A 23,146-nucleotide genomic window follows, 5' to 3' on the forward strand; every position below is an offset into this window, starting at 1 on the left:
GCTCTCCCTGCTGGCCTTCCTGTGAGCATTTGAGGACCAAAGCCCCCATCAGACACCCATGGAAAATGGGGCTTGGGATGTCCCAAAGTGCCCCAGGCCTCACCCCGAGCTCACCACCTGAGCAGTGTGCTGGGGTGTGGGGCTGAGGGGCTTGGATGGAGGCAGCCTGGGGGTCACAGTGGGATGGTGATCGGGTCCGTGCCAACACCACTTAGCCGACAGACAGACATGCAGGCAGGGCTGGACAGAGATATCACGTGAGAGAGGCACTGGTGATGCATCACTGTGGGAGAGCTGGTTTCCCAGCTAGGACTGAAGGAAGCAACTCTACTGATAAAGATGTGGGTAGTGACTTGACAAAAATACACATGGTAGCTATTTGGAAATAGTGAAAGTTGTCTTAAAAACACCCAAGGATGTGCAAATACATCCACCGTGCAGTTGATTTTCATGTTTTGAGTAAGGAAACATCATTCCTCACATTAGAGGCTAGAAACGCATTGAAATCACGAGTGAGAAGCTCGGCGAGTTTACTTTTTCATCCCCTGTGGGCTTCTGAGCGCACCACAACAAAGTGACCCTGAAGGAAAACTGAGCTGTGCTGTTCAGCTGCATCCTGCTGCCTGCGCCCCGTGGCCGCCCTGCAAGCAGCAAGGGCCAAGCCCCAAAACTGGAGGGGAGCGGAGGCAGCCGGGGCCAAGATATTTCACCACAGGTTTTACACCAAAGCGCATTTTCCATGACGACACGAGCAGAAGCGCGGAGGCAGACGCACGGAGCCTTGCTGCTGTGAAAAGACCCTGCTGGACGCGGGGGGCTCAGGAGAGGGCTTTTGGTGCTCGTGGCCACGACTTAAAACCCCCTGGGGGCTCGTGGGACACCATGCTCACCCTGAGCCCACCCTGAAGCCCCCTGTAACATCTTTTTGGGGCACATTCACACAAAGCACGAGCGAACCCGTGTGCGTATAGGCATAGAGCAGCCCAGCGAGGTTTCGCCGAGAGTTTATTCAGCCCTCCCCACACCCCGGGGCTCGCTCCCGCGGGCTGCCACCCGCCCCACAGCCCCGAAGCCCGGCGGGGCGGAGCGGAGCGGGGATCCCCGCGGGGCGGGAGGGAGGGACGGAGGGAGGGGAGCGGGGGGCGGCCGCGGCCCGGCGCTGACGTCGCCGAGGGGCCGGGGCCGGGGCCGGGGCCGGGCGGCTGCGGCTCGGGGCGCGCAAGATGGCGGCAGCGGCGGGTGACGGGTGCGTGAGGGGCGGTGGGCACGGGGCGAGGAGCCGGGGGGGAACCGGGGGGCGGGCGGCGCTGCCCCGGGGAGCGGGGGGCACAGGCGGAGCTGTCAGCGGGAAGCGGCGGGGGCGCGGAGTTTATTCTAGGAGCGGAGCGGGGAGCGCGGCTGGTGCTGCCGGAGCGGGGCATGGGGCGCGGAGCTGCGGTGAGGGCTGGGGGCGAGCTGCAGGGCTCGGGGGGTCACCGGGGGCGGTGTGTGGTGGGGTGATTGGGGAGAAAGGGCTGTGCGGGGCGAGCAGGGCGGCTGGCTTCAGGCTCGTATCGTGCTGGGTACCTACAGCTTTCGGTTCGGGAGCTGCCCGTGTGTGCTCGCCGTGCAGGTGGGAAGCGGGTATGAGCACGGCGAAAATCGAGGGTAACCTGCCCCCGAGTGAGGGACAGGGACACACACACACACACAGACACCCGAGCATCCACCCATGCTTGTGCACACATCAGTAAAACTACCTACTGGAGTCTAGCGCTTGAGATCCTGCTCGATTTTTTCCTTATGCAACTAATTACAAGAGTAGTGACTTAAAAAAAAAGATATTTTGTTTCTATCTGAGTTATAATTCTCAGTTTAACAGCTGTGAGAGTGAATCTCTTGTTTATGCGTAGCTCAAATGGAAGAAAAACATCCATAGTCCTGGCTTCTGATTTTATTATATTTTTTTCGAGTACTTTTTCAGCTAATAAGTTACCCCGCAGTTTATTTTGCCAGCCATCGTGCAGTAAAACCAGCTAAAGAAATAACCGTGTCTCAGCCTTATCGGCGTGCTTCGGTGAAAATAAATGCCATGCTCCGGACACATTCAGTGCTGGTGGGACTTTGGCGCAAGGAGACTTTTGTATACCCGTATTTTCCCAGGCAGCTCGCTCCTTTCAGCCCGCTGCTCTGTGTGTTGGTGCTTGTTATCTTGCTTACTGCCTCTGCTCGGGTCTGTGCTAAGAGCACAGGGGGGCTTGATCTCTGGAGTGCTGGTCAATTAATTCACAATTTCTTTGTGTGTGTGCAGAGAACTGAGCCTCGGGAGAGAAGAATGCACAAGCTGGTGCTGAATAACTTTCTTTAGAGAATTTTAATAGTGTAGCATTTGCTTGAACTGTTTTACCCCAGCTGCGGTTTTCTACTAGGTGTAGCAATCAAGATCCAGTATTTTTTATATTTCAACCATTATCTGTTACTTCTATCCTATTTTTTTTTCCTCAACCTATTCTATTTTGCAAGTTACTTGTTGTAAGTTAGTAAATTTTCCCGCTTGATTTAGTGTTCTAGTGCTCCACATCTTAAAACATTCATGCCGTCGGTGTGCTGCCCGATGTTGAGCTGAAGTTTTCCCGGTCTCGATTTGGCACTATTAGCTTTTTTTGTGGTCTTTTTCAGATACTTGTGTCTCTGACCAAACTGTGCATTTTGCTTTCTTTCCATGTTCTTCAAAGAAACTGCCTTCTCCCATGCCAGGCTGGTTCCTCCCCCTCCTCCCGGCTCCTTTCTCCGTGCCTCGGCGGAGGTGGGAAGATGTCGTGCTGGCTTCGCTGCTGGCGGGGGGCAAGGGCTTTGGGGCTTTTCTCTTCGAGGCGTCAGTCGGTCTTGCGCTTTCGTAGAATCCTGTTGCTTTCGCATTAAGAGCTTGGTTGCACAACCCTGGTTTACGCAGTGTTCATCCTGAAATCAGCAGGCTGCTTCTGTCCCCAGTCCAATACGTGCTGAAGTTCAGCCATGTGAGTAGTATCACTCTCGATGCTGTTTTTTTTTTTTTTTTCAAACAGGGGAAAAAAATTACAATATAATACTACAAAAAAAAGGAAAATAAGGTATGGAGTGTCTTTAAATGTAAGAAAATGGGAAAGGGTTGATCTGTCAGACTCGCGGAGTGACGGTATTGCTGTATCCGACAGCCCTGTGGGAATTCAGTTTGGTTGCCTTCTGGGAAGCACTGCTACTAATATGTTTTGCAGGAGGATCTGTCTTGGTTAGCCTGAAAACATATGGATGAATCTTGTCTCTCCGAGTTCTGTCAACCATTTTTAATCATTGCAGCAGACTTTATGTAAGAATTTCTTTAGTATTCCAGGAGGATTTAGCATACATGCCAACTCTGAGATTTATGTAAGTTCCTCATATTACGGACATCAGTGTTAGAGAAGCTCAGCTTTGTTGGGGTAAAGCTGTGGGAGAAGACATGGGATAAAATTAGTGGCCTTATTTACAAAAACAGGATTAAGTAGAAACGTAGTATGGACATTTGTAAAAGAATCTCATTAGCAGCCTGTGAATAGACTGCCTTTTAGAAGGAATGAATGTTGTGGACGCTGGCAAGCTGAAAACCTTCAGCAGCTATTATTTTTGTGGTCTGTTGACCGTGGCACTCAAGAGATCTTGACCTCCCGTAGTACGCCCGGGTTGGTGCTTAGCCTGGGAAGTACTGGCTGGGTACACAGAGGCCACAGCGCCTGAAATTCTTCCCTGCAGTTAGTACGGACTGGAAACAGCTCTGAAATAAATTGAATGGAAATGACGAATGTGTAAAACCGTGTGCACTTCGCTAGTTTCACTGGAGCTGGCTCAACCTTTTCTGTATGACGAGTAATGACACAAGGCGTGCAGGGCCGGGTGCTGGTTTTGTGCTCAGGGTTGTGGGAGCTCTTCGTTAACTGTATCAGAACATCTTAAAAGACGTTGGCCACAGGACAGTTAACCAATCCAAGTCGTTTTTCGTTAAATCTTTTAATGATAAATTTCATCCAGTTACCAGAGGAAAAATGAAGCTACTTTCCTATCCAGCTGCTGCTTTTTCACCTGCTTGCCTTCCTTAGTAGGCATGTCGTCAGATGCTAGGATTCCCCCAGTATAGTGCCTTCTCTATCATGGACATTTTCCTAACTCAGTTAACCTGTTCTTGTGCATTTCAGGACTTTAGCAGTGGAGAAATACTAACGTATTGAAGGATGATAGCTGGATTTAGAGACCTTTGGATTCTATACAGAGCTGGCTAAATCACTTAATTTTTTTGTAGCTTGGCTTATTCATCTGTGAAGCCTCGAGTCCTGGATGTTGTACAGCCTAGGCAAGGTCCACAGTATGTATTTGTAATGGCAAAACTTAGGTCTCGCTTGGTGTAACCTGCGTGTTTCACAAGCGCTTGGTCCTCCTCAGGTGAAGCAACTGTTTCATCTGGAAAGTACTGCGCATGATGTGATGGGTGCTGTGTGCTATGCAGCCTTCCTAGTCAGTGACATCGTGGGCACAAAGGCTCCAGATCAAACATAATCGCTTCCTGACACATCATCTGTCTCCAGATGATATATCTCAAACCAGATTGTAAGGTCGAAAGAAAGATGGCAAAAACAAAGACTGAATCACTGTCTCTTTAAGTCTGTTAGTCAGAGCCTGCTTGTTTGGTTTGGGTAAATGCACCTTACAGGAGAGAGCAAATACAGCAGCTTTGAACAAATAAATGCTGCCAGATATACTTATAAAAGGATATAAGCCAGGGTAAGCCAAATGTTGTATTTTTTTTTTGAAGACGTGTATTAGAAAAATGTTCAAACTGCTATTTTTTAAGTAAGGTTTTCAGCAAATTGAGCTAGATATCTAATGGTATTTCTTTCTTGTGAAGAAATCAAAGTCTGTTTTTCCCTGTCACCCTCATTTTTTTTCTTTTTTTTTTTCTCCCCAGTGCTGCTAGGATAACATGTTAAAGTACACATATCTGGAAATATGTTATTGTAGAAAGCACTGGTACAATGGGCTTGCTTGAGCACAAAGGTGCAGTGATTTAATTAAGGGTGTGGCTTAATTAAGGGTTTGAGTTATACGAAGTCTCATTTGTCTAAACTGGTCATACTGTGTAAACATAATAAATTGAAGTGAACGTTGCACTCCTGCACCTGCGTGCTTAGGGATGTAATTAATAGGAACATTTTAAATTGTGTTTCTATCCAAATTCTAAAACAGTGTATTTTAACTTGATCAGTGCTTCTTTGGGGGGAAAAATCAAACAAACAAAAACCAAAAGAGGCCAGCATGCTTCAGTCCTGGGCCAGAAAGTACTGAAAATATGAACTAAATAGTCTGAATGTCAGGCTGATGATGGTAACGCTGAGTGTGGCTCCAGGGAACTGCCTGCCATTATGCATTTGGTGGGACTTGGTTGGATGAAGATTGTGGTCCTGACCTCAGGTAGCAGTGAGGTATACTGACAGCCATCAAAGTGATACAGCTGGGTATTTGTGCACTGTAACTTAAAACTCTTTTTTTTTTTAGTTGCAGGTTGAAGTATCATGGACAGAAGATAGCTTGGATGATATGTTTTGCTAGTGTCTCCCTGCAGTTTCAGTTTTAACGATGGATAAGTGTAAGCACATAGGACGTCTGCGACTGGCCCAGGATCACTCCATCCTGAATCCTCAGAAATGGCACTGCGTGGACTGCAACACCACCGAATCCGTGTGGGCATGCCTCAGCTGCTCGCACGTGGCCTGCGGCAGATACATCGAAGAACATGCACTAAAGCACTTTCAGGAGAACGGTCACCCAGTGGCGTTGGAAGTAAACGAGCTGTATGTTTTCTGTTATCTCTGTGACGATTATGTTCTTAATGATAACGCGACGGGAGATTTAAAGCTGTTGCGGAGTACATTAAGTGCAATCAAGAGTCAGAACTATGAGTGCACTACTCGTAGCGGGAGGACTTTGCGTTCGATGGCGGCCAGCGATGACTCCTACCTGGCGCATGACGGTGCCCAAGCCGTGCTTCGGAATCAGGATCGCATGTTCACGGCGCTGTGGCACAGGCGGCGCGCGTTCATGGGCAAGGTATTCAGGTCATGGTTTCAGCTGACGCCGAGTGGAAAAAAGATTCTGGAGGAAGAAAAGCGTTGGGAAGAGGAGGAGGAAAGAAGGGACAAAGCTAGAAAGAGGAGACAAGAACGAAAGCGCCAGTTGAAAGAAGAGATGGAAAAGATGCCCCCAAGGAAGAGTTCTCGTTTACAAAACCAGATTAGAATGTTCTCAAAAACAGCACCCTGCATGCAAAAAGCATCACAGAAATTGGAATCTGTGGCAGAGTTGAAAGAAACGTATACCTCAGATGAAGTAAGATTGAAAAAAATAAGTGACTCCCCAATCAAACGAAGGCCCACAGTGACTCCAGGAGTGACAGGACTGAGAAACCTGGGAAATACGTGCTATATGAACTCTATCCTGCAGGTATTAAGTCACTTACTTATTTTTCGAGAATGCTTTTTAAAGCTTGATCTCAACCAAACTCAGGAACTGCTGGCAACGGCAGCCAGTGGTAAAACCAGATCTTCATCTAAACACCCTTCAGTAACTGCCTCAACATTGCAAGTGAGTGAGAACCAAGAGAAAGGAAAGGGATCATCTTCTGTGAGGCGGTCTAGTTTATCCTCTGGATTAAGTGGAGGAGCATCAAAAAGTAGAAATATGGAACTTATTCAGCCCAGGGAGCCCAGTTCAAAGCATATTTCTCTTTGTCACGAGCTGCATACTCTGTTTCAAGTGATGTGGTCTGGCAAATGGGCGCTTGTGTCTCCGTTTGCTATGCTTCATTCTGTGTGGAGACTAATTCCAGCCTTCAGAGGATATGCCCAACAAGATGCTCAGGAATTCCTTTGTGAACTTTTGGATAAAGTGCAGCAGGAACTGGAGACTACGGGGACCAGATACCCAGCTCTCATCCCTGCTTCTCAAAGAAAACTTATAAAACAGGTTTTGAATGTGGTTAACAACATTTTTCATGGACAGCTATTAAGTCAGGTATGTTTTTATGATGGTTTTAAGATGTGTAATGATTTGTAGTTATGAATTTATACTGGTTGACGATCAGCACACTTCAAAGGTTAATAAATTTGTAATTACCAAGGAAGGATGGGGAGGATATAGTATATACTATTTTAGAAGAAAGGTCATCTCAGTACTCCTAAAAATTTCAGTAGAAGAGTCACCTGATTAACATAAAAGTTATAAATTTGGTATTATAAAGCACCTTCCTGAAGCTACTGATAAACATCTGACTGCCATTAAACATCAACTGATAAGCAGTAATAAAGAATTTACAGTTTCAAGCATCTAGTAGGCTGTAGTGATACCAGAGAAAAGGTGTTATTCTAGTATAAATGGCAGCTGTTTTTGTAACGGATGCCTTGCAAGGAATAATTTGTATTATTTCAGTAATCAGGTTGAATTTGAGATTCATTACTACAAAGTAATTGTTTGCTGCGGTGCTATGTACAATGGTGCTAATCCTTTCCGTTACAACACAAAGATATAGAAGGCTCTGTCAACACAGGAATCAAATCCGTAGGGTGGAGGCAATGGTTGTTTTCCTCTTTTAATGACTGTTCTTTTTTATTATTGTTTTTGCTTTCTTCTTAGCTTCCTGCTAAGTGCTTCAGTGTGTCCACATTCTCTTAGGCACATCCCAACTGTGTGTGTGCGTGTGTGTACAAACAACTGAGAACTGCCTGAACCAACAAATGCTGATTTCTGTTGAATGCATCAAAAAAACTAACCGCATTGCAACAGGAGCAGAGGGTAGAACGGGTAGATCATCCTCTACCGTGTGTTTGGCCCAGTGTCAGAGCACTTCTGCTGGCATATTTAGTTTTCTCAGGGCAGTTAACATCTCTGGGGTAAGGATTGTGCTGGTAGAAGAGTCTTTTATATCGTATCATCAAAGTTTTTGTTTTGTTTTGTTTTTAATTGAAAATCACAATCCTCTCTAACATAGTAACTTTGATACGAAAAGAAAGAAATTGCCTAAGTATACTGTCACGGCTTGGTTTGCATTCCAAGCCTTTGTATAGGAATGATTTTCTGGAAGAATTTTGAAGGCTCTGAAGACATATTATTTTGCTAGCACCACTCCTTTCACTTGTTTTTAGCTCTACGTGAAGAGGCTTGTGGCTAGAAACCCTCCCACCTTCCTGAAACTAGGGAGGGGAACAGTGAGAATTCACTCAAGTGTCATCAAGTGAGCCTGAAAAAGAACTGAACGCGCTCAGGCTGTGCTGTGACTGCAGCTCGGTGCTTTTACCCCAGCCGGTCAGGATCTGTATGCAAAATACAGCCCCGGCGAACTTCACAGCGCCTAGAGCAGGCAGAACAGGGGGAAGGGCGTGAGGCTGCTGCCTGCCCTGATGTCTCCCCGGCTCCTGGGGCAGTTTCCACGGGTGGTGTCCAGCACTTCACCTCCTGACGTTCCCTCTGTGGTCTCGCTCCTCTGCTCCAGTCCAGTCTTCACCAGCCTTTTGAACAGAAGGGATTTTTGAACAGAAGTGGTACTTTGACAATCCGAACACTTTAAGGGATGTATGTACTCCTTGTCCTTAAGTGCTTAACCCTATCCACCTACAAGCTGCAAGAGAAATACAATTTCTCTGTAGGAGATAGCTGGAACGGTAGCCCGCTGCCTTTATTCAGAAAATAGGATGGGATTTTAATCTAGAATATTTTGGAATCACATCTTTGTTCAGTGAACAAGGGGAGTGGGGAAGCTGGTTTCTGTGCAGCAGTTGCCTTCCATTTTAGGATCGCAGAGTTGTTACACTCACTGCCCATTAGTACCACGAGTATTAGTTAAAGACATTTGATTCTGTGAGATACTCAAGTGCACTGAAGTCAGTCTACTTGACCTTTAAACCTCGGGAGCTGCTGTTGATACAGTACACAGAGGATCGCTTGCCATGCAGATAAGCTGTCTGTTTGCTCAGGTTCTGCGTTACTTTCACGTGTGCCATAAAACACAGCCCTTCTTGCGGGTGCTGTGCCGTAACCTGCAGGGAAGCCCCAGTCCAGAGCTTGCCATCAGCCTGTTGCCAGAGGGACGGTGCCTGATTCAGCGCTGCACCTCCGTGCAGAGTGCAGGGCTAAGAGGGGAGGAAATGGGACGTGTGAGAATCTTGCTCAGGTTTCTTTCTGATAACCAGAAAAAGCTGTAGGTGTTGTCAAAATTACGCCTTTTAGATGAGTTTCTTTTTGTTTCTCTTTTAAAGTTCTGAGCTGATCCAAAGTAAGTCTTCCCCACCTACGACTTCTCTTTATGGAATACAAAACCAGGTAATGAGTAACTCCCAGAATAGCGTGTGTGTGAGTGTGGACAATTGGATTGCCTCTTGGCTTTTATCAACTTTATTGACTCCAATATCCTTTGTAGGATTAAAGATTTTTGCTTTGCAGTACTGATTGTGAAACCTTACTTCCCCTAGATACTGTGGCTATGTAAGATACAGCTACAAAGCCTTTCCTCTCTCTTCTTTCCTTTTTTTACACGCTAGTCTTCCTCCAGTGGTTGCCTGGGGAAAATTGTACTGTGGTACTTCTTGGGCAAAAGGAGCCTTCGTCTTGTAAACCCATGCTTTCAGATGCAGATCTGCTGAAGCAGTGGCCCATTCCTCAGCCCCGCTAGGACTGCAAGGAGATGCCAGTATGCCTATTAAAATACCAGTTATTTTCCATCCCTCCATGCTTGTACTCTTGTGGAAGAAAGGATACCCATTCTCTGCTGTGCTGGAGTGGAAAATGAGGAGAAGAGCTCACTGTGAAGTTATGTGCTGGGGTAAACTGACCTCGTGAACTGATCCACAGCTCCTTGATGTACACTTCAGGAACTGAAGTAGGTCAGCTACCATCTCTCTGGTTTTTATTGGCTTAGGTTTTTTGTGATGGTCCCAGCTAATTAGCACAGTGTGCAACAGTTTTTAAGGTATGCTTATTTCATTTTTTTCCCAACATTAAGTAAGCAAGGAGTGGTTTTCATGCTACAGGGTGAAAGCCTTGCTGTAGTCAAAATAAACAACATCACCTGTTCTCCACTGCCCGCTGGTGCCCTGCGCTAGCTGCCTGACTGCAGAAAGCTGTCGGGTTGGTCAGGCGTGATTTTCCCATCATAAATCCACGCTGGCAGTTCCTGATCGTCTTATCCCTTGGTACACTGGGACATGTTTTCCAGGAATACTTGCTCCCTCAGCCTTCCCATAGATGAAGGTGACAGTTCTCCTGGCTCTGGAGGCTCTTGTCCCCGAAGGCAGGAGTGACACTTGCTTTCTTCACATCCTCAGGGACCTCCCGCAGTTGCCAGGACCTTGCCAAGGCAGGAACAGCCTCGCAGTGCCAGCAGCCCTGAATCAATACAGGATTTGTGTGAGAGCTGCTTGGAACCCAACTCAGTGAAGAAAACTGATGCTGAGTTGTGGCTGCAGTGTTTCACTGAACTGGCGCGTGTTGCAAAGCAGCCAGCAGCTGTTGATTTCCCTGTGTTGTGCTGGTGAATAACCCCAGATTTAATGTGAATGACGAAAAGTAGCTAGCCAACGTAATTTCAAGATTTTTTTTTTTTTTGATGAGGAGCCCTTTGGAAACCATGCTGTTTGGGGGTGGGTTTTGGAAGTCTGTTGTGAGGGTTTCATTGCCTTTGAGTCTGGTGCCTCACGAAAAGCTCTCGGCCTGCTTTCAGTAACAGCAGCAGCAAACCCAGCAGGGAAAGCGCCGGGCACTGGCTTGGCTCCTGGAGGCCTGAATTTCCCCTGCAGCAAAGCTGTGAGCAGTTACCGTGTCCTCTTAGGACAAACCTGCCTTTGGTAACGAGCCTCTTTCCGCAGTAATTACCCTTTAAATATCCAACACCTAGCTGGAACTGGCTTTTCCTATCTCCAGACACCCTGAAAGCAAACAGGATCCCGCTCGATAACCCTGGGGAAGCGGCTGATTGTGTGTAAGGGGGAATGCAGCCAAGCAGTTTGCAGCGCCCTGGGAAATGGATATGCAGGGCCCGGAGAGGCCTCACAAATGTAAATGGTGTCGGGAGTTTCAAAAGGCACAGCCTCCCTGTGCATGTCCTGCTCCATTTACTTGCTCAACTGGTGAGCTTTGGGACGAATTGGCCGAGAAAAGGGGAAATGAGCGGTCTTTGGGCTGTTTGAAGCCCTGGGGTTTTGGGGGCTGTGCTGTGAATGCAGGTCTGGGGACAGCCCGAGGGGGCTGTGATGCAGCGCTGGGTGTGCAGGCTCACACTGAATAACCTGGTAAAGGCTCTGAGGACTTCGGGTTGATAATGGGAGCATTTACACTCAAACCAATGCACGACCCGTGGGCTGGTTTTTGTATTTTGATCTCTCCCACATGCTGGCTGCCGTGCTTCCATATATACTGTCTGCTTCTCCCTGCTGCCTGAGTCAGAAGGGGACGGGCAGTTGCTTGCCAGCTGGATGAAGGTGACTTTTTACCTTAATCTCTACGGGCCATTGAATCACAGACCGTGGTTTGCTGTAGTTTGCCCGTGGTGTTCTGTTAAACACAGATCATTTCGATGACGGGGTAGTCAGCACCACGAGGTCGGGTTATCTTTGTAAGGGAGGAAACACCGAGTGGCAGTGGTGTTGGAGGTCGTGTTACAGCAATCAAACCCCCTTAATTACATTGCTATGGAAAAATTGCGCTGCTTTTTGTGTGGGTATTTCCTATCTTGTGAAAACCTCAGTAGCAGTGGAAGCCCAGAGATGGGGCTGCCCACCTTACTGCGCTTACAGCAGGGATGGTAACAGTTGCCTTTCTTCCATGCTGGTGTTGTAGGGACCATGAGCAAAGCAGAGCTGCTCCTGCTGCAGCAATATGTTAACCATTTCCTTCGGCTGCATTTAGGCTGAATGCCACCCGGGGCAGTGGCTGTCCATCAAATTATTGCGGGCTCAGTGATGCTTGTCTGAGTGGCCTCCGTGCTTAGCTTGAATCAAGCAATCCGATCCAGCTCTTTTCAGGCTGGCCTTTGGCCCATGATTGAATGCTGAGCTTTAACCAAACAATTGTACGTAGCGCCCGCCTTACAAGGCAGGAGAGGAGGAGGATGGTTGGGGCAGAGCATAAAGTAGGGATTTCAGCCGGCTAAAAGCAGTAGTTTACTTTCTTTGCTTTCTAAATGTAGGCTTCTTGTGTCATTTTGTTATAATGACAACATTAGGACTTCCTAAAAAAGCAGTTACTGAATGTAACAGAGAGGTGAAATTAAACTCCGAATTTGTAAAATATAGCAATGAAAAGTAAGCAAATTCACTTCCCTTTTACTCTCACGAATACTCACACCAAGAAAAGATGTTGGACAGATGCAAAAAGATTTTACTGGCTCTCTGAGTTCATATTTGTCTGTTTCTTTTTTCTTTTTTTTTTTTTAAACTCTCATCTGGTTCCACCTACCTTTCTGCAGTTTATACAGTTTTAACACTTTCAATGCAAAAACAACACGTGGGTTGTGCTGTGTGAGTGCTGGTGGAGCATTAGATGAAGGGATCCTGCTGGAGCAGCAGCAGAAGTGGTGGGAGCATGGCCAGAGGACTGGTGCAGGTGGCTTCCAGGGGAGGGAAGGATCCTCCTCCTTGTTGTGCCAGGCCTGGCTAAGAAAAATAGTTTTTATCTTTGTTCCAGCCTCCATTTACATCTCATTTAGCACCCAGTGTGTGTGTGTGCAGGAGCAGTTGTTGCACAATGGCTGGCAGGGCTGGGTGTGTGGTTATTCGAATACTCCGGGGTACTTGGCTGTTTGGGAATTTGCAAATCCCGGATAGCTCCCAACAGCCCAGCTCTGCAGCACCCAGCCGGGGAGGCGTGTCGGGGAGGAGTGTCTTGCATTTGAGGAAATAACTGCAGCTCTGCATCGGCACAGAAGTCAGCCAGCACAAGCCAGCTTTGCTCACAGTTGCACAAGGGGATGAGAAGCAACACTTGCACCAGCTTCTCTTTTCTGAGGAGCAGAATTTGGAAGCTGAACCAATTACATGTCTTTTACTTTGGGATAGCGTTTATTAACTAGTTGGGAAAGAGGATCTTAAAATAACCTAGGTTATTAACGTGGCATGCTAAATTTAAAACCTCAGAGCTTGTTAAAATGATCCATTCTTTGTTCATGTGTGTAGTTCATCCTAAGCCCATTAATCTTCAGTGTGCATTCAAGTTCAACAAAATCTTGCTTGAGTAACTTGTCAATCAAACAAACTTTTGGCTCAACAAAATCACCCATTTGTACAGCAGAAATCTATTAGTCATTCTGTGTTTATGCAGGAGTTAGTTTGAACTGTGGCCAAACATATCATTTTGTCTCCAAGTCTAGATTCCAGCTCTGAATTACTAATAGTTTGTGGCTTTGAAACGTTGCCAGATGTTAGCGCTTACAAAAGGAGCTCCTGTCAGTGTAAATTAAAACGGAAGATTCTCCTCTTTTCTGCCGTGTAAGTTCAAAGTTTTGTTTTCTAAGAACAAGACAGAGACGTTCTCTTCTTAGAAGTTAGAGCAACTAACAGCTTTCCTAACGCTGGTGCTAAACACGTGTGCCTGTACACAAACGTCCATGTGCATTAGGAAGCTAATGCATAGATTGGATATAAGCTGCTGTGGCTAATAAATGTATTAAATAAAGAATTGCTCACAAGAATAGCTAGAAGGAAGGTACCATGAGGTGACAGATTTGCCTTTATGTCAATGGTCATGAAATAGCAAAGCAGGGTGAATAATTGTGTAACAGCAAATCTCCACGGGGAAATAATCACAGAATCACAGAATTTCTAGGTTGGAAGAGACCTCAAGATCATCGAGTCCAACCTCACAGCTAACAGTCCCCACTAAACCATATCCCTAAGCTTTACATCTAAACGTCTTTTAAAGACTTCCAGGGATGGTGACTCCACCACTTCCCTGGGCAGCCTGTTCCAGTGTCTAACAACCCTTTCGGTAAAGAAGTTCTTCCTAACATCCAACCTAAAACTCCCGTGGCGCAACTTAAGCCCATTCCCCCTCATCCTGTCACCAGGCACGTGGGAGAACAGGCCAACCCCCACCTCGCTACAGCCTCCTTTAAGGTATCTGTAGAGAGCGATAAGGTCGCCCCTGAGCCTCCTCTTCTCCAGGCTGAACAAGCCCAGCTCCCTCAGCCGCTCCTCGTAGGACTTGTTCTCCAGGCCCCTCACCAGCTTCGTCGCCCTTCTCTGGACCCGCTCAAGCACCTCGATGTCCTTCTTGTAGCGAGGGGCCCAAAACTGAACACAGTACTCGAGGTGCAGCCTCACCAGAGCCGAGTACAGGGGGACGATCACCTCCCTAGCCCTGCTGGTCACAGTGTTTCTGATACAAGCCAGGATGCCGTTGGCCTTCTTGGCCACCTGAGCACACTGCTGGCTCATATTCAGCCGACTGTCCACCATCACTCCCAGGTCCTTCTCTGCCTGGCAGCTCTCCAACCACTCATCTCCCAGCCTGTAGCTCTGCTTGGGGTTATTGCGCCCCAGGTGCAGGACCCGGCACTTGGCCATGTTGAACTTCATGCAGTTGAAGGAGCTCTCAAACCCAGCAGTGCATCTTCACATTCGTGTAAGCTTGCTAACCTAACTGCAGACCCAGCAGCGTTGAGGCACGCCTGCATGATGGTGATATTTGAATCCCTCACGGATCTCCATTCCTTTATTGCTACGTCTTTGCATTAGTTGTTCCAAGCAGCTTGTGGTGTTTCCTTAAATAGGAAGCGTGCTTATAGAGACGGTATTTGGCAATTGTTTGCCCTTGTGGTTGCAAACTTGCATATTCCATTGATATCCACTTAGTATAGAGCAGGAGTGGTGGTGTTTCATTGCACCCAACTGTTCTCTGAGCTGATAAGTAACAGCTATCTTGACAGTAGGTCTGATATGAAAATTGTGAGTTCCTGTAGTCCTCCATGGGAAAGTTCAATTGTTGGGAAGAGTTGGGAGCATGTTGGATGCTTATGGAAGTTTTGTGAAAGCTATTTACCTATCTGAGCTCAATTAAAATCCAGCTTGACACAGTTTTTCAGAAGGCATGTATACTAGAGCAGTGAGGTTAGAGCTGCTTGTGTCAGTGGTCAAGAGCAGCTTTGAAGCCAATTAATACATTCCTGACAATAGAAAACTTCTGTAATTACTCGTTAGGATTGTATTGTACTTTGACTATTGCACTGAACATATGAAGGGGAAATTTTTACTCTCTCACATGCTTAAGATTTACTGACATTTCTTTATAACCTTTATGAGCTATGTTTGTTACAGTCTATACGGAGTTTCACTACCAAATAGTAGTAGCTTCAACTGCTGATAGAAATTGCTCATTCACGTGGATCACAGAAAGGTAGAGGTCTGCTGGAGGAAGAATAAAATGATGTGATGCTCTTCTATTAGCAGCTCAAGCTGGCGTTTAGAAGATTGTATTGCAAATCAAATCCTAATATGTTTCCATTCTAGCTTAGAAGAGCTACTGCTTTTAACTTACTTCCCTAAATATTAAATATTTTCATACATTGTCTGCATCTGCATTACCTGCATTTTGAGGTAGACTCACTTCACTTCTTGATATTTTATTTGTGTTGTCTTACTGCTTGTCCTTTCCCTAGTGTGACGATAGATCCACTTACTGAAAGAAGAAATAATTTATTTTTACCTGTTAATTTTTCTTTGAAGAAGTGTGCTTCCTAATCCAGGCTTCCCTGGAAGACTTACAAAGTAAGAAGGATACGACTGTAAAATCCTGAGCTGTGGTTTGTTTTTTAAATTAACCTAAATTATAGTTTCTTTCTTTCATATAATTTTTTGTTTTGGAGTATTTCTTTTTAGAGAAAAGACTCGTGATTCTGCCAGCTGATTTCTCTTGGACAGTGCCAGACAGACCATTTTGACACTTCTTTTGTTTCTCAGTAAAACATAGGAACACTTAGCCATTTGTGGTAACACTATTGGAGACGCTGCTTCAGAGAAAAGAAATTAGGTGCATCATTTATTGTGTTAGATGACTGTCCTTCATTTGTTTGCATCTGTTGTCTCTAGGAAAAGAATATATATATATATACACTTATTGTTATGGTACATTTTTAGCAGAGTAAGCTTCTGAGTGTAAGCAATTTGTGAAATATTGTTTTACAGGTTACGTGTCTTGCCTGCGACAATAAATCCAATACCATAGAACCTTTCTGGGACCTGTCACTGGAGTTTCCTGAGAGGTATCACTGCAATGGCAAGGAGATGGCGTCTCAGTATCCCTGTCTGCTGACAGAAATGCTGGCCAAGTTTACAGAAACTGAAGCTTTGGAAGGGAAGATATATGCATGTGATCAGTGCAACAGTGAGTAAAGGCAGTATGTACTCATATATATGTTCTCTGTGTAAAATATGATGTAAATTGACAGTAAAAGCATAGAAGTAAAATACCATGAGTCTTAAAAGTATGTTGCATTAAAAGGAAAGTCTTTCCTATGTCCTGCTGTGGTCACTGTGGCAGCTATAACTGTCTAGAAGGGGAATTGTACAAAGAATGTTTTAACGTGTGATGCTTCTCTTAATTTAACTCAGATCACACGCATGGGGATCTGAAGAACCTATCCTTTTATTTTTTTATTTTTTAGTTTTAAGAGATTAACCTAAGTGACCCAAGTATTTCACACTAAAATCACAAAATAAGCCTTGCAGAATGGATCTCTTGAGTGTATTCTTTTTAAGGAGATGCATTCGGTAGCCATTTAGGTTCACGCAAATACGGTGGCTAAATCTTAGAGTGAAATACAAGGCTATTAATTAGCAAGATTTGTATTATGTAACTGTGTGTTTGGCCTCAGCAAAACGCAGGAAGTTTTCTTCTAAACCAGTTATACTCACAGAAGCTCAGAAGCAGCTTATGGTGTGTCGACTACCTCAGGTTCTCCGATTACACCTGAAACGGTTTAGGTAAGTACTACCACAACAAACAGTGTTGCAAATTGACCCATTTTTAGTCCCGCTCTTCTGTTGTTTGGGATTGATCTTCTCCAACAGCAGATTAATTTTCATATACTACTATCATGAGAAATATAAACTTATTTTCCTTATTTAATTTAAATATCAGTAAGATACAATGTAAGTAGAGAATTGACCTTTTGGATTCCAGCTACTTAGTATTTTAATACTAAAATTATTTCATCTTTCTTTCAATCAGAACTTATTAATCCTGCTGTGGACTCTGTTGGTAAAAACAGCGTTATCTTCAACAAGAGTGAACGCTCATATTCACTAATGTACAAAATGAGATTGCATTCAGTCAGATGTTTCACGTAGCCATCATATAACCGAATACCTTTAATTTAATGCATTAGCCTGAGAGTAAGGAAGTGAAGATTGCATCTCTGTGAGCTCTTGGTCCAGGCCTTGGCACAGAGTCTGTCCTGAATAGGAAGAAAATTGAAAATGGCCTTTACTTACCATTACAGTCAGATTTTAAGAGGTATCTTATCTTCAGAAGATGAGAACAGTAGGTATCATAGACACGTTCAAATGGTCTCAAAATAAAGGAGAAGTGAAAAAGGAAGCTTGGGGAAAAATATGCAAATTCACCTTTATTTTGTGCACAAAGACAATAGCAAAGATAACTTTTAAGAACACAGTATTATGATTTTTTTTTTTGAAAAAAATACACGTTTTCATGTGATTTAATTTTCCAGGTGGTCAGGACGCAATCATCGTGAAAAGATTGGTGTGCATGTGAATTTTGATCAGATGCTGAACATGGAGCCTTACTGCTGCAGAGAATCCCTCAAGACTCTCCTACCTGACTGCTTTATCTACGACTTATCCGCTGTAGTCATGCATCACGGGAAAGGATTTGGCTCAGGGCACTACACTGCCTACTGCTACAATTCAGAAGGAGGTAGGAACCGATTGTGAATTAAGAAGCATGGGAGAGGGGTGTTGGTAATTCTAATCTGATAAATTTACGGTTTCTTGAAACCAGAAGGGGAGTTGCTTGTAGCTGAACTGCCTGGGATGAGAATTTCAGTTTTGTAGACCGACACAGTCCAGTTTTTGTATTGGCTAGTTCAGCTTGTTCTGGCTACAAACTCTCTTGTAAATCTGAGGAAGTTAAGGTGGGCTTTTAATACTTAAATATACTAGATCAACAGAAACTGTATACTATGTCAAAGCAACTCTTGTTTAAAAGAGACTGAGCACTAATTAATTAAGTACAATGCACTCGCCTCCAAACAGTGTTGTGATGTGTTTTTATTTTTGTTCCTGTGGTGTCTTCCTTCATTCTAGGATTTTGGGTACACTGCAATGATTCAAAACTCAACATGTGCACTATGGAAGAAGTATGCAAGGCTCAAGCCTACATTTTGTTTTACAGCCAACGACTTACTCAGGCAAACGGACATGGTAAAGTATGTCCTAGCACAGCTGAAAGTCAGCAGCACACAGAATTAGCTGACTGCTCTGTGGAGAACAGTAGCAGCTAATCCAAAGTCAATTAACTGTGTGTATGGTAAAGTTTGAATTCTTGTCACTATATATTTTTAAATGTAAGTACAGTATTGTACTTTCTGACTTTGTGTACAATGTTTATATACTTTTGTATTAGGTAAAATACTCTTTACAATTGTTAGTAAAAGTTTTTATTGACAGTAAGTAACTTTCTAAGTAACTAGAATTTCAATACAGCTATTTTTTTAAGAAAAAGATTGCCATTTGCATTTAACTCTTACCTCAGGCTGTTTTTTTAAGCTGTTTTTGTATTTTGATAATCTTTTTGAATTGGTTTAGAAAAATGACTTTCAATGGATAACTGATGTTTCTCTGGTTAATTTTCTGTATATGCTTGTGTACATTTTATAGCGTAGTTTTAATGGTATCAAGACTCTTACTGTCTGCAGGAATTGTTACTAGGTCTTAGAATATTAACATTCACCTGCAAAGAATGTTCTACATGTCAAATAGAAACTGAACTTTTTGTAAGAAACTTTTTGTATGTTCTTCATGACTAAAATGAAATTTATGTGCAGGCTTCTCCCCAGGCTTTCAAGTGAGCTACACTAAAGCTACACTGATGGATTTCCTTAAAATCTGAAATTAAGGAAATAAGCACATACTTACTTTCATACAAGTGTTTCAGGAGGAGTGTTCAATAGCACAAGAATGCATGTTTACTAAGACTTGCATGTTTTAGCCTTAATGAGTCTGATGATTTAAAATTCAAGTGCCAAATCCAAAGTATTGATTTTGACAACCAGGGCCTTTTTATTCCAGTAACTTAAGAAAGCTTATTAAGAAAGACATCTCCACCCTGCCCAGTCAGTGTGACAAGACTGTTAGCATCTCCTTTCTTAAATTGGACAAGCTTATTTAAAATTGTAGCATTTTCTGTTTCACAAGCCATTAAAAAGAAGCTGTAAGAGTTGTAGTTGATGAAACCAGTCAGGTGCGAAGTGCTTTCGTACAACTGCTGTACCTTTTCCATGGTCCTACCACTAGCATTAACAGAAGTGTGCATCGAGGAGAATCTAACAAGCGGGAATCAGTCTTTCTCCACATGCAGTAGTTAATGCCAAGTAAATTTTAATTGTGAAGTTATTTTGCATAAGTCCTATGCAAATTGTTACCTCATCTTCTGCAAAGTTTATACCTCAATAAAATGCCTTGATGTGGACATAAAGACGGGTGTCTACTGAAATTATTTAAAAAATTTTGCTTAATGGGGGTTGAGGCATTAACTACAAGACTGCTTTGGATATCTGTCACTGATTTAACACTGGTTTTGTTCATAACTTTAAGTTAAATAACAATGGCACTGAAGGATTTATGTTACTGAATGGCGCTATATTTTAGCGAACACATAGTCACCATAGATCTCAAGCTTTCTTTGCCTTCTGCTATCCTAATTGAGTGCACAACAGCAGCTTGGTGCTTTTCTTTAAGCCAAGGACTACTTTTACCTAGAGCAAAGCTTAAGCACAATCTAAATCTACCTGCTTACGTTCTGCCTTCCTCCATGCAAGTATTTTATGGAGAGCTCTGATGAGTCAAAGTCCAGTTCACTTTGCTTTTGCAAACTGCAGTCAAAAGCTTCCGCCTCACCCCGCTCCTTTCGCACAGGCAGAGGGGACAGGCTTCAACAACATCAAAAACTGGTAAAGGCTGCCTCAGCCTGGCAGCACCCACTGCCCACACCCAGTACACTGCAGTGCTGTTAAGGCAGCTGAACACAAGGCAAAAGAACTTGGTTATTGTACAGTCAGAAAACTAGCACAAGACTGCATAAAGGTAACAGGAAACTTATTTGGCTGAAAGTACTCAAACACGATCAAAAAGCAGGAAGGAAAAAAACAACCAGCCACCCCCCCGCCCCCTCCAAGAAGAGATGCATATGTGTTGAGTCTAAAATCAATCTCTGGTTGGAAAAATGCTTTCATCAAAACAGAACGTGAGGTTAAACTGTATTCCTTAATGACATCTCTGTCTCACAAGACCTGCATGAAAAGCAGCACACCCACTGCTTCAACACTTGTAATAAATGTGCTCTGCACACAAAGCATTACCTTTTCTGGTGCTGCACAGACTCGAGAAGCTTTGTGATGATGCCAATCTTCTGGATACTTCAGTATCTGACTGAAAAGTCTTTGATAAACTTTGGTTTCATCAAGTGACAAAGACAGTGGTGTCCAGTTATCAGACAGCATGGCCAGGACTTTGTGATTACTTCCAGCCATAGGAAAAGGCAGCCTGAGGATCATGAAAGCATAAAGGAATATTTTTTGTATGTGGTGCAAGGACATGAAAATAGAGCTTGCTTTCACCTCTGGCATGTAAATGCAGAATGGGGAGCAGCACAGGAAGCGTGCATCCAGACAAACTCAATTAAAGTTAATAGAAACAAATAATCCTCGTGTATTCTTCTGAGGCAGGGTGCAACAGATGCAAGCCATTTCCGCCAGGATTGGTTACACATGATATTCCACTTCCATGTGTGGATTAGCAAACAGTAAGTACATCAAAAAGTTACAAGCCTAGGCCCATCATTCCAAGTAATTGTGCTAGTCTGGATCTTCCTGTTTGGTTCTGGGGAAAGAAGAGACAAAAGGAGGAAAACACATCTCTGAGCTGCAGTACCAAGTGTTCCTCATGAAAATTAAAAAAAGCTTTAAACTGTAGGAACAAATGTCAATGAGCTGCTAACAGCCTAGCGAGAAGTCTGCAAGCAGTGGCTGAGACCTGAGGTGGGCTTGGCGGCCTTGTTTTTAGCAGTATCTGTAGCAACCACGCTTGTTACAAAAATAGGGTGAGCGAGCTGGAAACTGAATTCTAGCAGAAGCTGTTTGGATTGAGTCAAAAAGCGCATCAGCAGTACAGCCCTGTTAGTATAAATAAAAATAGCGTCAGCCACCGCATCCAGCAACCCTGCTCATCACAGATCCTCTCTAATGCCAGTTTTTACTCTGCGACGTACGAGCACAGGCACTTGCTGCTGTGTGCTGGGAAGTTGAGAGACGTGCCCACACAGCTGCTCAGATTACTTTGAACTCATTGCTGAGATGCCAATACTCCCACACGGCAGCAACAAATACAAATTTCAGTATCCTATTACATGTTTCTACAAGCACTACAGTTTAAGCGATACACAGATAAAAACAAAACGCTTATATCTATCTACTATGCTTAAACATTATACAGCACATGACACCGAACTTCAGCTCCCATACTGCGGCTTTAAAAGCTAAATGCAGCTCTTACCAAAATGCAAAGAGGGAAAGAAATGCTGGTTCTAACATAATACGAACTTTACAACTAAACACAGGCTGTCACCACAAAGGAGCAGGTGAAGTCTCCCTATTTCCTGATCAGTTACACTTAAGGCAGTACTACTGACCTAGTAAAGCAGCTCTCATTTTTGTTACCAGTAACTATGTAAAATTTTAAATATGAGAGCCCTAAGGTGAACATACAACATTGGAAGGCATACTGCGATCTAGGCCTGGAGAGCCATGGGATTTAATTCAGGTTTGCAAATGAGATTCACCAGCAGACAGATAATGACCTCATGTCAAGGAAACACCAAATATTCCGATCAATTTGCTGTACGAAATATCTTCCAACAGTCGGGAAAAAAAAAAGGAACATCTTCATTTTCCCCACAACTAGTCCAATGTGTACTTTAAGGAGACAAGGAACCACATCAAAGGAAATTTCACTCCATGCAAAAGGGCATACCCATGACAAAGGATGTAACGGGATAGAAACACACTCACAGGTAGACTTCAGCAAGAAGTTGCACATTGCTGGTAACAGCAGCAGAGACCACAGAACGCAGGCACCTTCCAACACAGAGAACGTCAAAACTGAAGACCGCCATACTCCAAACCAAATCGTATTGCACATCTCTACTGTAGTTGTCACGTTCTGTCCTGGAATCAGCAGGTAACTTACTGCCCTGACTCCCAGCACAGACAACACCACTCAAACAATTGTGCTGGGCTGACCTTTGGCAGCCACCAGGTACCCACCAGGTGGCTCAGCAAGGCAGAGGAAGAAAACTCCATGAAACAACTCGCAGGTTGAGATAAAGACAGGGAGCTCACTCTCAAGTTTCACTCACGAGCAAAACAGACTTGGCTTAGGGAAGGGAAGATTTAATTAATTTATTGCCCAGTAACAGAGTAGGAAAATAAGAACTACAAGCAAACTAAAGACACCTCATCTCCAGGCTCAATTTCAGTCCCAATTCTTTTGCCTCCTCCCTCCCTGAGCAGCACAGAGGGACGAAGAATGGATGTTGCAGTCCGCTTGTAACACCTCATCCCTGCCGTTCCTTCTTCTCCTGCTCCATGTGGGTTACCTCCTGTGGGGTGCAGCCCTTCACAAGCCGCTCCAGCGTGAACTTCTCACAGGCTGTAGCCTCTTCACAGCTGCTCCAGCATGAGCCCCAAGGCTGTAGTTCCTGCCATGAAACCCAGTCCCATGTGGGCTTTCTGTGGGCTACAGTTTCTGCCAGAAGCCTGCTCCTGTGTGGGCTCTCCACAGCCCAGATGCACCTGCTCCAACGTGGGGTCCTCCACAGACTGCAG

The 23,146-nt window shown here is 44.5% G+C and overlaps 1 protein-coding gene across 5 annotated transcripts; it reads left to right on the forward strand.

The window, feature by feature from the left end:
* Positions 1-1,119: 1,119 nt before the first annotated feature.
* On the forward strand, positions 1,120-19,740 carry USP44 (ubiquitin specific peptidase 44). Of its 5 annotated transcripts, none has more exons than XM_027452257.2 (6): positions 1,120-1,246; positions 5,542-7,056; positions 16,209-16,407; positions 16,898-17,006; positions 17,756-17,961; positions 18,351-19,740. In XM_027452257.2, the coding sequence occupies exons 2-6, from the start codon at positions 5,623-5,625 to the stop codon at positions 18,545-18,547; spliced, it is 2,145 nt and encodes a 714-aa protein (XP_027308058.2). In that variant the 5' UTR covers positions 1,120-1,246; positions 5,542-5,622; the 3' UTR covers positions 18,548-19,740. The 5 variants fall into 5 exon arrangements, with proteins under 5 accessions (XP_027308058.2, XP_038038807.2, XP_027308075.2 ...); XM_038182879.2 differs by having other exon boundaries at positions 16,928-17,006; XM_027452274.3 differs by lacking the exon at positions 1,120-1,246 and adding an exon at positions 1,413-1,437.
* The last annotated feature ends 3,406 nt before the right edge of the window (positions 19,741-23,146 follow it).

This window comes from Anas platyrhynchos, chromosome 1 (assembly GCF_047663525.1).
Source record: "Anas platyrhynchos isolate ZD024472 breed Pekin duck chromosome 1, IASCAAS_PekinDuck_T2T, whole genome shotgun sequence".
In the NCBI taxonomy this organism is placed as follows: domain Eukaryota; kingdom Metazoa; phylum Chordata; class Aves; order Anseriformes; family Anatidae; genus Anas; species Anas platyrhynchos.

Bases quoted from the DNA above. Each gene is read 5' to 3' on its own strand.
- USP44 (XM_027452257.2), top strand. From the start codon at position 5,623: ATGGATAAGTGTAAGCACATAGGACGTCTGCGACTGGCCCAGGATCAC. The intron at 16,408-16,897 runs GTGAGTAAAGGC...GTTTGGCCTCAG, and splicing joins TGCATGTGATCAGTGCAACA to CAAAACGCAGGAAGTTTTCT. The intron at 17,962-18,350 runs GTAGGAACCGAT...CCTTCATTCTAG, and splicing joins CTGCTACAATTCAGAAGGAG to GATTTTGGGTACACTGCAAT.